Source organism: Orycteropus afer, unplaced genomic scaffold (genome assembly GCF_000298275.1).
Source record: "Orycteropus afer afer isolate SDZICR_OR568_19922 unplaced genomic scaffold, OryAfe1.0 scaffold00164, whole genome shotgun sequence".
In the NCBI taxonomy this organism is placed as follows: Eukaryota; Metazoa; Chordata; class Mammalia; order Tubulidentata; family Orycteropodidae; genus Orycteropus; species Orycteropus afer.
This window is the reverse complement of record NW_006921751.1, coordinates 4,255,529-4,268,361: the sequence shown is the minus strand read 5'-3', so window position 1 is coordinate 4,268,361 and position 12,833 is coordinate 4,255,529. Positions and strand designations below refer to the sequence as shown.

General features: G+C 38.4%; 1 protein-coding gene across 1 annotated transcript in view; it reads right to left on the bottom strand.

Moving 5' to 3' along the window:
* The window catches only part of FUBP1 (far upstream element binding protein 1), a 30,720-nt gene extending 20,866 nt beyond the window's left edge, over positions 1-9,854 (bottom strand). Inside the window, exons 1-5 of the mRNA XM_042781745.1 lie at positions 9,702-9,854; positions 2,469-2,559; positions 1,579-1,641; positions 721-759; positions 144-183 (exon numbers count right to left, since the gene is read on the bottom strand). Of these exons, the coding sequence (XP_042637679.1) occupies positions 144-183; positions 721-759; positions 1,579-1,641; positions 2,469-2,559; positions 9,702-9,854 (386 nt within the window). The remainder of the gene's footprint in view (positions 1-143; positions 184-720; positions 760-1,578; positions 1,642-2,468; positions 2,560-9,701) is intronic.
* Positions 9,855-12,833: the final 2,979 nt, after the last annotated feature.

Here is a 12,833-nt window from a genome sequence, read left to right as displayed (position 1 = left end):
TATGAAATATGTATTTTACATATATAAAAGTAAGTATTTCATATATGCAGAAACATATTCCCTATACACTAACTCGGCTGTGTTTATACATACATTTAAACTAAAAACAAGCAAAGAATTTTTTGAAAAGTTTTTGATTATACCTCTGCTGTTGATGCATCGGTGGTAACTGTGTTCCAAAAGCTACCAAAAAAATTAGATAAAGATAAAATTTTAATTGGCAGTTTAAGTTTACCTATGTATTTAACAATACAATCATACTAGATAATTCTAAAATCTTTCCCTGACACACAGAAAATACGTTGAAGACAACAAAATTTAATACAGAATACAGAAACTGGCATCAACAGTGGGCAAACCTCCCCCCAAAAAACAAAACCCACCAATGAAATAGATTATTAACAACAGCACAGAGTAAGAAACATTCTCCTTTTTCAAGTGGTATAAGCACAGTTTAAAAATTGGAGCAGTTAAATAAAGTGAGTATGTAAGATAAGTTAGTAACCAAATCTTACTAACATATACCTGGCCACAATTAAAGTGAGAGATTGTAGGAGCAGGACAAAAAGGCACATATTTACACAGACATTCAAAGCTAGGTAGTTTAAAAAAATATTCATGGACTTTAACTAATTTCAGAGATACTCACACAGAAAACAAAAATAATATTAAAATTCAGTTACTTTTAACTTTTAGGCCAGTTTTAAATTAAATACTTACAGTCATTTTGAGGAGCAACTTTCTTAGCATCTGGTTGATCTGCAAAATTAAGAGTCTTTTAATTTTTTTTTTTGATAATAAATACAAGTTTAAGACTTAGCTTCCCCTCCAAGCAAAAATAAATATCAATACAAACATTTATTGATGTATCTGAGGGTATAGTTTGTCATTTGAACCAAACTTGGCAAAACTCAACCCTTACTTGTAGTAGTCTAAAGAAGAATTACAATTTTTTTCATTTTCTTCATGTTTAAAGATGCACAGACATTAAAAAATTTTTTTTTTTTTTGATTGTATCAATTCACTGACCTTAACGTATGTTAAGCACTTTTGAATGATATAAGACAAAGTATTTAGGTCCATTACTAGCAAAGTATCACATGCTAAAGGCTAATGATGCTTCCAATGTAGGAACTGAAGATTGGAAGAAAGAAAAAACTATCAAAATGTGAAAATTTGACATGTCAAAAGCTGAGTGTATCTGACAGTGACCACAAAGCTATGCAAAAAATAAAAATCACATCACAAGGAAATCTCAATCTAAACTGTTGAATTTTCCTAACCAAACATTTCGCAGCGTAACACTTCAGCAGAAACACTCAAAGCAACGACATGACTACCTTCATCTAAATCCTTTTACACAGATGAATAAATACAATGCATACCTTAGAAAAGACAACCTATAGCTGAAAATATGACATTCTCCTCCCCCCTTCAAAGTTAAATGATTAAATATCAGAATGTTGTACAGCAAAAATTCAGACACATAATCCAAGAAACGTTTGTGTCCATTTCAAGAATCCAGTGGTTTACTTCACGTTTACATACTAAACACAGGTAATAAATAAAAATTCCTGCCTTTAAAAGGAGAGGGCATTCCCTCCCAGTGTGTTGTACTGCTCGGACTTGTCCAAGAGCCATCTACACATAAAATAAAAAGAATACATTACATACAACATCTGAAGCATCATTAGCTCATTTTTTTGTATATTAAAAACCTCACTATAAATATGAAAGACACTTAAATGAAAGAAAACCAAGTACTCCTGGTCAAAAAGCTACCAATACATTCTATAGACTCAAGAATCCTCTTTAAAAACAAACAAAAACAAAACAAAAAAAGAGGGCAAAAAGAAAACATATCAAAATTCATGTCAAACCTAAAAGAAAAAATACGTGCAGACTTCTAAGTTCAGAAGCTTCAACAATTAATAAAAAACAAACAAACAAAAAAAAACAAGGCACTGTAAATCCACTGTTTTAAGTTAAACCTGAAACAAAATACTAAAACAAACAAAACATAAAAAATGGTATAACCTGCAATGCACTAGAGTAGCAAACTGTAGCAACTTCAACCTTTAAAGTGAAATCTGAAATAGCAAAATCATGAAACATCGAATATAAAGATTCATTCATGAGTGATGAGAAAAACCAATGAAATGTCTCCTAAACAACTCATGCTCCCCCATCCCCCCATCATATTAGCAAGAAGTCTGTGCAAACTGTCAATCTGGCACAATCCTAAAACAGAGAAACTGGAACTGTTTCTTAATAAAAGAAAGTTTGCTGCTTGATCCAAATTTTACCTACCTTGTCTAGGTCTCTCTTTTTGTCCTTTCCTTTGAGGCTAATAAAAACCTTACAGTTTTATGAACCTTCGGATTAAAGTAATGTTTTAATAAAAATATTAAAAATCACTTCAACTAAACACTACATGAAATAATTAAAATACTTATACTATAACTTACCTCCATCTTCCAAAGGTCTTTTTTGTCCCCCATAACCATAGTCATTTGAATTCAGTGATGTGCCAGCATCACCTCCAATTTTTGCTGCAATCTTGAAAAAACAAACAAAAGACCCCACACCTTCATCATTAAGAACAGCACCACAAACAACTATATACTATATTCCGTAATAAATGTCCTCATTTATTCTCGCAGAGCTATCTACTTCTGTAAAGATTTACCACCTCAGAACCCAATGAGGGTTGTTATGAGTCTGAATCAACTCAATGGCAGTGTTTTTGTATCTTCCATGGCTCTTACTACTCTTCATAAGCTGTGTGGGGCCACACAGAATGTGACCATCTTATGAGACTCCAAGGCTGTGCTATTCAATATAGCCACACATGTGGTTATTGAGCTAGTCCAATTTGATATATGGTTTAAGAGTAAAATACACACTGGATATTAGTAACTTAGAATAAACATAAAGAATGCAAAGTATTTATACTGATATGTCAAAATGATAATATTTAGCTATATGGGTTAAATAAAAATATGTGGCTCCTATTGTATTTCTATTGAACAATGCTGCTTTAAAGAAACATGCTGGGGGTGGGGTGGGGGTAGAGCTGGTACTTCTAAGAAAACCTCAGCTGTTAAGACTGTAATCCTATTAAAGCCACTCTAATTTTTAAAAAAACTTTTAGAGTAGGGCAAATGATTGCTTGTACCTGACTAAACGTTTAAGAAAAACCAATCACAAGTCACAAGCAGGGGACAACCAGTGGGTATTTACTGCATTTTTCTATGAAACGGAACTAATACTGCTAAGTGCTAAAAATGACCCAAACTCTACACTAAAAATGTTCTATAATCATTTTACCATTGAATCAGTATAACATCCCCATTAGGAAACGAGTACTCAGAATGAGACAGAATCATTTTACAGTTTAAAAAAAAAAAAAAAGAATCTCAGAGAGGTAACTTAAACAAGGTCACACAGCAAGTAAATGGTGGAGACATCTGGTACCAAATCCCTTTAACTTTCAACAATGCCTTGTTTCTCAATTTATACAAAGTGCCAGGCTAGTTATAGACCCAGTTTAGTTTCCTGGTTAGTTTATCATGAAAAATGCCAAGCATACTAAAAATGGAAAGAATAACATAATGAATTCCAGTGTATCCATCTGCAATAATTATCAGACATAATGGTTCTAATTAGGATTATTCTTTACAGTAATGAACTTGGGAGATCCTGATGTAGAACTATTTAACTGCCTCAAGTTTTATCATCAGGAAAATGGAGAAGGTAAGGGTAAATCTGGGGAGGCCTGGTAACCCAGTAGTTAAAAGTACTTGGTTATTAACTGAAAAGTCAGTGGCTCAGTTGTTCCATGGTAGAAAGATGTGGCAGTCTGCTCCAGTAAAGATTTACAGCCTTAGAAACCCTACGGGGCAGTTCTACTCCTGTCCTATAGGGTTGCTGAGTCAGAATCAACTCCCCAGTAACAGGTTTGGTTTTGGGGGGGGGGGGTAGTAAATTCAAGGGCCTGTGTTTTCAAGTCCAATGTATATTAATTAAACTCAACATGTATGTTTCCATAAACCAACTGTACTTCTTAGAGTTCCTGGATTCTCCTTTTCTCATCTGAAAAAATAAATACCTTTCTTAAAGGCTATTAGGATTAAATATAAAAACCCTTGATAAAAAGAGAACCACATGTTGATTTTACCTGACTTTGGTTTTTAACCTTCCTAAACTATTTTTCACTTTCTCAGTCAAAAGCCTGTTTGTGTCTTTCAGCATTTAATCCAAATCTTATTTCTTTGCTGAAAGTTTACATAATCACACCTGAAAACAATTGCGTTTCTACCCCCTAATTCTTAAAACACTCAGTAGTTGAAATGTTCATTGAGAACTATGTTCTAACACTAACTAATATTAGAAGGAAAATTATTTCGGGTCAGAGAAAATAGTACTACTGATGGAAAAATGGTTTAGGTTGTAAATATCTACTGCAGACAGTGTTTATAAATGCTCAGCACTCCTTGAACTTCAGAACTTTTTCAGAGAAAGGATACTCAGTTATATCTCTTTATTCGTTCAATAGTTCAAAATTTAGCCAAATTAAAATGCAACCTGATACTTAGTTCACTCAAAAGAACCAGTAACATCATCTCAAAAGTTCAGAAATAATACAATTACATTAAAGAGCTGTTTAATAAAAAGTACCAAAGCAAATTTGATCATCAATTCTCCAAGATCAATAGGAAATATTTATTTCCTAGATCAGCAGGAGGAGGATTACTTTAAGATAACTCCAACTATAAAAACCAAACCAAACTCACTGCCATCGAGTCGATTCCAACTCACAGCAACCCCCTTTGGGTTTTCCAGGTGGTAAATCTTTATGGAAGTAGATTGCCCAGTCTTCCTTCCTCAGGGTGGCTGGTAGGTTTGAATCTCCAACTTTCTGATTAGCAGTCAAATGCCTTAGGTACTACACCACCAGAGTTCCTTAACCTCCAACTATACACAATCTTTATGAGACATGAAGAATTAAGTGTAGGTAGGTAATCCCTTACTTTGCTTTTAATTAAAGTGATAATTCAGGAATTCTATTTGGACCTGACTCTTATTACTTGAATTAGAAGCTCTGGTAGCACAATGCCTAAAGCACCTGACTGCTAACCAGAAGGCTGGCAGTTCAAACCCACCAGCCACTCCTCAAAAAGCAGATGGGGCAATCTACTTCCGTAGTGATACTGCCTGAGAAACACAAGGAGCAGTCGTCCGTATGAGTCGGGTCCGACTCAACGACACGTAACAACTTACTACTTGAATGAATTTTTCCTGCATTGTTTTTGCATTCTCGCTTTCTTCATTGACCATTCTTAGAATTCAAGAATTTCAGAGTTAAAAGTAAATTTAAAAGGTTATTTAGTCACACTTCCTGATTTTAGAAATTAAAAAAACACACTACCTACCAGAAGATAAGTAAACTACCTAAATGCCTATCTCTTAATTTTCAGTCCACTACATGCTTCCCCTAAGCTTTCAGCTGCTTGAGGCTGTGATTCTGCTAGGTTTACTGCCTATTAGCTTTGTGTCCTTTGCTAATTTTCTCAAGTATCCTGTGCCTCATTTACCTCATCTGTATAAAATACAGTTTCTACACCTACCTTATAGAAACGTTGTGAGGAATAAATAAGTTAATGTACTTCCACAGAGCCTAGAATATAGTAAATCCTCAATAAGTGCCAGCTATTGAACAGCTCAACATACTGTAATTCAACTATAAAACAGGATCTACAATACAACTTCACATATCTGATTCTAAAAATTTAATAGATGTTTATTCCCCCTGGCCAAAAACATATATTCTATTTGCCAAAAAATGTGCCTGTGGCTGAATCAGGTATACAACATTTTTTTATTTTGAAGATCTGGTACAGTTGTAGCCATATAGAAGGCATTCAACAAATTTTGAAAGAATAGGATTATTTTCAAAACAAAATTCACTACATTAATTAGATTCAATTCATTCAATTACATAAATATTGAGTACATATTATGGGCAAGGTTCCAATGGATTCATTTCCCATTGACTAGAAATGTGAAGAGGTGTCAAAGGACACCAGAAATATTAGAAGGCCATTGTTTTATTAGCGTTCTCCAAGTTCCCTCTCTAGAACACAGGAATCTTTGCTTATTACCACAATCAAGCCTCTCCTATTAGGTGACAATATATAATAAAAAAATCACACTTAAATGCTAGTTTTCGCTAAAGTGAAAAACAGGTCTATTTTATATTTTTATCTCATCCAAAGATATACTGCAGCCTCAATTACTTTATTTTGTTAGGAAGAGGATCAAGAGTAATGGAGTATATAAGCAGTAACTTAATGGTTGTTTAGAAGGAAAAGGATGGAACTAACCTATTCTTGCTTGGCCTGTGATCTACCACTCTATTCATCTAGTCTCACACAAACAGGTTTTTCTCCTGCAGAGCTGTTAGATGGGTTCAAACAGCCAAGCTTTTAGTTAAATTTAAATTTATGTGTGATTACCAAAGACCTAATCATTAATCCCACCCTTTGAAGTTATAGTTTGAAATCCACAAAAGTAGAGATTGGACTCAAAACTAGGGAAGTAATCTGTGCCCCTGTGCCAGATTTTGTCCACAGAGCATTATAAAAATTAGGTAATTTCCCACAAAAAACAAGCAAACTGGGATTCTCTACATAAAGAGAATATTGGCAACTCTCCCTGAATTGTCAGAATGCAACAAGCAGGTAAATACTACCAGCATGTACTAGGTAGAGACCAGAGATCCTAATACCCTGTGGCATCTGAATGATAATAGAATCACCCAGTTAAAATGTCAATAGCATCCCCACTGGTAAGCACCTCCTGGGCTCCTTAAGGTCAAGGAGCTGTTCTTGTTCTTCCTTCTAAAGAACATAGTTTTATACTTTGGGAAAGAAAAGAAACAAGGTTAAATAGGGATTTTGAAAATAGAATTCAACATCCTCTTTATACCTATGAGGTAAAGTGTTGCTGGTATTAACCTAATTTATCATTTCAGTAGAAGTACCCTTCCCTAGTTTTCCCATATTTACTTAGACAAACAGCTGTAACTGATATTTAGAGGCATCTTCAAATGTAATAAGGGGTAATTCAACTGGGAATCTAAAATTTAAGATCAATTCTATAAAGAAACATTCAAATCACAGCAAAGGCATGAGGGCAGCTGACCTACTGTCACATAAGAAAAAAGTAAGGAATTGCACAGTTCAAAAATAATTTTCTATATTTAAAAAGTCTAACTTTACTCAGGAAATTATAACTCAGCCAAATAAAATAGTCCAATTTTTAATTAACGCTTGACAATCCAAGGTCTTTCACAATTAGGATCCCCAATTCATCTATACCTTTCCTCACCTCGTTTTCCATCCTCCTTCCCCACCTACTATCCTACAGAGAATTACACTCATGGGTTCTTATCATTGCGAAATTCCCATACTTTTACACATGTTGCTTCTTTCCTCCACTTGTCAAACTCAATGCTTTGCTCAAATATCATCATCTATTTATTTGGGCAGTGAGGTGCACTATCCCTGATGCCCTGCACAGTCCTTGACTCAACAGTGTTGTTGTTATGTCCCGTCTCCACGCATAGCGACCCCTCCTTGGTTTCCAAGGCAGTATCACTACAGAAGTAGATTGCCCCACCTTCCTTTCAAGGAGTGGCTGGTGGGTTTGAACCACCAGCTTTCTGGTTGGCAAATGCCTTAGGCATTACGCCACCAGAACTCCTAGACAAAACATTTGTTGTTGTTGCTATGTGCCGTCGAGTCAAACCCGACTCATAGCGACCCCTCCTTGGGTTTCCGAGGCAGTATCACTACGGAAGTAGGATTGCCCAACCTTCCTTCCGAGGAGTGGCTGGTGGGTTTGAACCGCCAGCCGTCTGGTTAGCAGGCAAGTGTCTTAGCCACTATGCTACCAGAGCTCCTAGACAAAACCTAGGTGCTGTTAATTCATACACTTGTTATTTACAGAGTTCCTACTAGGAGCTCTGGTAGCTTAGTGCCTGAGGCATTTGACTGCTAACCAGAAGGCTGGCGGTTCAAACCTACCAGCCACTCCTCGGAAGGAAGATGGGGCAATCTACTTCCGTAGTGATAATGCCTCGGAAACCCAAGGAGGGGTCACTGAGTCCGATCCGTCTCAATGGCAGCGAGGTCCCCCCCCCCCATTTTGTCTACTTCTCTCTGATAGCATTAATCAGATATTTGTTCATTACCATTTGGTTCCTTGAACCAAACTTCCTCGAAGGCAAAGACCAAATACCCACATTGGGGGGAAAAAAAAAAATTCCCAGCATCTAAGTACAAGTAGCACAAATTAATTCAATATGCCGGTTGAATTTTGGTAATTCTTCAAACCTGAATAAAAAAATTAAAAATAAAATAAACAATTTGTCATAATTATGTAAATGTTTATGTTGTTAGTCTAAGCATGTCCAGCAGTAGTTCAAAAAAACTAGGTGAAAAAAATTCTGAATTACTATTAATGATGACCTTTTGTTGCTTCCCCTAAATATTTCTGATTATCAGTGAGTACATTTTTAAAATAGAATTACATTAGACAAATAAGTGTGCTTTGTTACATCAGTAGAGTTTATCAACTTTACTTCTGATTCAAAATGGTCCTTAAACGTAAACGTGAAAATTAGGTTAAGGAAGTGAACTCCTCATGACACACCACAAACTTACTTTCAATGATTATCATTCTCTTAACACTATATAGTTTATACTGGTTTTTCCACAGGTTTTGTTTGGGAAAGAAGTGTCTTTGGGGCAAATGCACACACCTACGCAATACAAAGAGGTCTGGTCAATTTAAGACTGAACAGAGAGGCAGATTCAAACAGAAACTTTGGGTATTAAGAACCTGAGGCCATTTTGAGAAAAAAAGAGAAGAGTGGTAGAACAGACTGACACGGAAATCCCGCCCAAAGGAAAGATTCCAACCCGGGATACCAATGCTGCCTCAAGTCTCTTTCCTGTAGGGAAAGATCCTTTAATTGTGAGGGAGAGCTAGAATGAGCTGGAAACAGTAAATACTGCTTGAATGACAAATCCCTTACTATAGCTCCTGAAAACAGACCTTTGTCCTTCCCCAAACTCATTATTACCAGAACCTTCCGCACTATTGTGTAAAACTACCCGCGCTTTACCCCACGGAAGAGCATGTTCATTCTGAGGAACCAAATCAAACCCACTGCCAGAGAGTCGATTGCCATTCACAGCGACCCAATAGGGCAGAGTAGAACTACCCCATCGGGTTTCCGAGGCTGTAAATCATTACAGAAGCAGAATGCCACATCTTTCTCCCACTGAGCGGGACAGTGGGTTGGAACCGCCGAGTTTTCAGTTAGCAGCCGACCGTTTAACCATTACGCCATCAGGGTTCCTAACTCTGAGGAAAAGGGGAGGTTAAACTAACTCCTTGAAGAAGCGTGAGTACTGCAGAAACGGGAAAAAAAATCTCAAGCCATCTTGGTGTAGCACGGGTGGGTTTAACTAGCTTAGACGCCAAGAACAAAAAACCGGGTTCCAGTCTCTAACTGGTATTACAACATGGGGAAACGACAGTTCCCTCACATTTCGGAGGCCGGAAGGGCACCGCTTTCCTCTTCCTCATGCGCGAAAGAGTAGCGGCCTACTCAACCAGCGGCCAATTACCGTAAGCTGTCGGGATTTCGCCGCGCGGTCCAGACTTACCTGCCGGGCTCGCTGCAGCGCATCTTTGAAAGCATCGTTGACTCCTCCACCACCGCCACCGCCACCACCAGCTGAGCCCGAGGACGGTGGGGGCACTGTTGAGTAGTCTGCCATAGTTACCCTTCAGTGGCCGCTGCTGCTTCTTCGCAGAGACCTTCTCTCAGCTAACTGCTAAGAAAGAAAGAAAATGGCGGCTGTCGAGGCTGTATCACATTCTTGTGCGACCATCGTGCCGTAAAGGGGCGGGACCTTAGGGAAGGAATTCTCGCGATGTTTCTGAGCCACTGCTTTGGTGTGGGGTGGGACTAAGAAAGATGAACAGGAAGTGAAATGTCGCGGGAACTGGATTTAAGGTTTCGCGAGAGCGGGAGTTGTTTTGGTGTCTCCCGTACGCGCGTCATTGTGGTTAGTTTGGGCGTTTGTTCTTCTAGAGTGTTGGATAAACCTGCTGAACGACCGCAGTTGGCCTTGGGTTTCGGAAAGCCTGAAGAAAAAGGAATTTCTTACCGGTCGCGGACGCCAGGGGTCATTCTGTATATCCCTGGGGAAGGGTGTGACGTCGACGGGCTGGGCGACGCCACAGTGTCTCGAGAGCGCTGCCACCGGGAGGCACCTCGGAGAAGGGCTCCCCCGGACTTCGTGCGCTGATGCTCCAGAAAGCGTCAGCCCGGCCTAGCGGGAACCCAGCATGATTCTCATGGTAGTAAAGTGTCCCTGTATTTTATTTCTGCTGTCAGATTTTTCAGTTTTATCACTGTCGGGGTTGAATTCAGCCTGGAAGCATCTTAGTTCTTAAGCTGATTTTAAAGTTTTTGTATAAATAATGTGGGTGAAGGAGCTCTGGTAGCGTAGTGGCTAAAGCACTTGACTGCTAACCAGAAGGCTGGCGGTTCAAACCCACCAGCCACTCCTCGGAAGGAAGGTTGGGCAATCCTACTTCCGTAGTGATACTGCCTCGGAAACCCAAGGAGGGGTCGTGATGAGTCGGGGCCGACTCGACGGCACATAACAACAACAACAATGTGGGTGAGGCTATAACGATAGGATTCTCCTTTTTTTTTTTTTTTTTTAAATTATTGTTTCTAGAATTAAATGTTAACCGAAGTTAGTTATTTGGTATTGGGTATGGCCTTGACCAGTTTTATGAGGTCCTTGTACTTAAAAACCAAAAATGAGCTCTGATAGCAACAGTGCCTAAGGCATCTGATGCTAACCAGAAGATTGGACATTCAAACCCACCAGGTTACTCCTCCGAAGGACGATTGGGCAATCTACTTCCATAGAGATAACCACCTCGGAAAGCCGAGGAGGGCTTGTTATGAGTGGGATCCGACTCAACGGCAGTGAGTTCGATTTGGATTTTTTGGTTTTGTACTTAAGAACAGCAATCCTCGTGTCCATATGTCAAGAAATTGTCAAAAATGAGTTTGCGGCTTCGAAGAAGCAGTTTCCCTCAATCCCAACCCAACCTGTGGGGTTTCAAATGTAGGATAATGTTCTGAATTGTCATTCCAATTTCCTGATTTGAGAGAGATAATTTTTGTATTTTTTGTTATCTAATTCAGTTACCAAGTAATTCCAGACATTTCTTCAGACTTTCTGAAACATAATCCGCTCACATAATTTACTACCTTAATAGTAATTATTTTGTAGTTGCAAAAAGTCATTTAGGCTACTGTTTATCCTTGATTGTATTGCAGTGATTTACCCCCAACATTCTTTGCATTTAGATAGTAAAGTATAACATAAAAGGAGCTTACCCAACTATGTGGCATTTTGTTTCTTGTGACCTGGATCTAAAAGAGTACTTTACCTATTGTTAGTTTACAGTAATTCCGATGAAAGTATACTCATTTGCTCAAGGCCCAAATAAATCAGGTAGTTGAATAGTTGTACACACATAGCACCAATGGACCATTACTTCCCTCTAGTCTATTTGTTGTACTGGTTTATTATGGTAGGTAGACATCCCTTTGGGGGCTCTGGTGGCATAGTGCCTAAGGCATTTGACTGCTAACCAGAAGGTTGGTGGTTCAAACCCATCAGCCATTCCTCGGAAGGAAGATTGAGCACTCTACTTCTATAGCGATACTGCCTTGGAAACCCAAGGGGGGTGTTGCTATGAGTTGAGTCCACTTGATGGCAGTGAGTGAGTCAGTAGGCATCCCTTTAGATTTTTATGGAAATTTGTATTTGGAAAAGCACCGAAGTATTATTGGACTATATAGATTTAAGCATATGCAGGATACATAAGTAGTATTGGCTGGTATTGCTAAAGTTTTCAGTTGTACTTTGAGAAAGTGTGCCCATCAAGCAAATAGCATTTATTAATCAGTAATTGGTGTTCTCATATTTCATTAATCAGAACTTCTGATCAACATAGTATTACCACCAAAAAACCAAAACCAAATCCACTGCTGTAGAGTCCGATCCTAGTCATTGCGACCCCTCCCCTTGGGTTTCCGTGGCAGTATCACTAAGGAAGTAGATTGCCCAGCGTTCCTTCCAAGGAGTGGCTGGTGAGTTTGAACCGCCATACTTCTGGTTAGCAGTCAAATGCCTTAGGCACTACACCATCAGAGCTCCCAGTATTACCATGGGGTGATGTTATTTACCCCCAAAGCAAATAGACTTTATCCCATGTATACCCATGTATATCATATTTAATTGTCTTTAAAGTTGGAAAATAATTAAAGGCGTTCATTTCTAATTTTTTTTAAGATTCTCCCAGAAGTATCATAGAGACCAATTGGGGTCAGTGTAGATAGGGTTTCTCTACTTTGACACTTGATGTTTTGGGCCGGATTATTCTTTGTCAGTGGGGCCTGCCCTGTGCACTGTAGTATGTTTAGCAGCATATGTGGCGTCTAAATGCTAGGAGCACTCTCCACCCAGTTGTGACAAGTAAAATGTCATCAGACATTGGATAGGTCCCCTGGGGAGCAAAATCATCCTTCACTGAAAACCATTGATCAACTTTGATTCCTGCCCTGCCTCTTCCCTCCATCCATCATGAGGATTTACTGGCCATACTGCCAAAGAATATTCCAAATTCCATAACTTTCCACTTCTGCTGCTCCTGTTTTAGTCCAC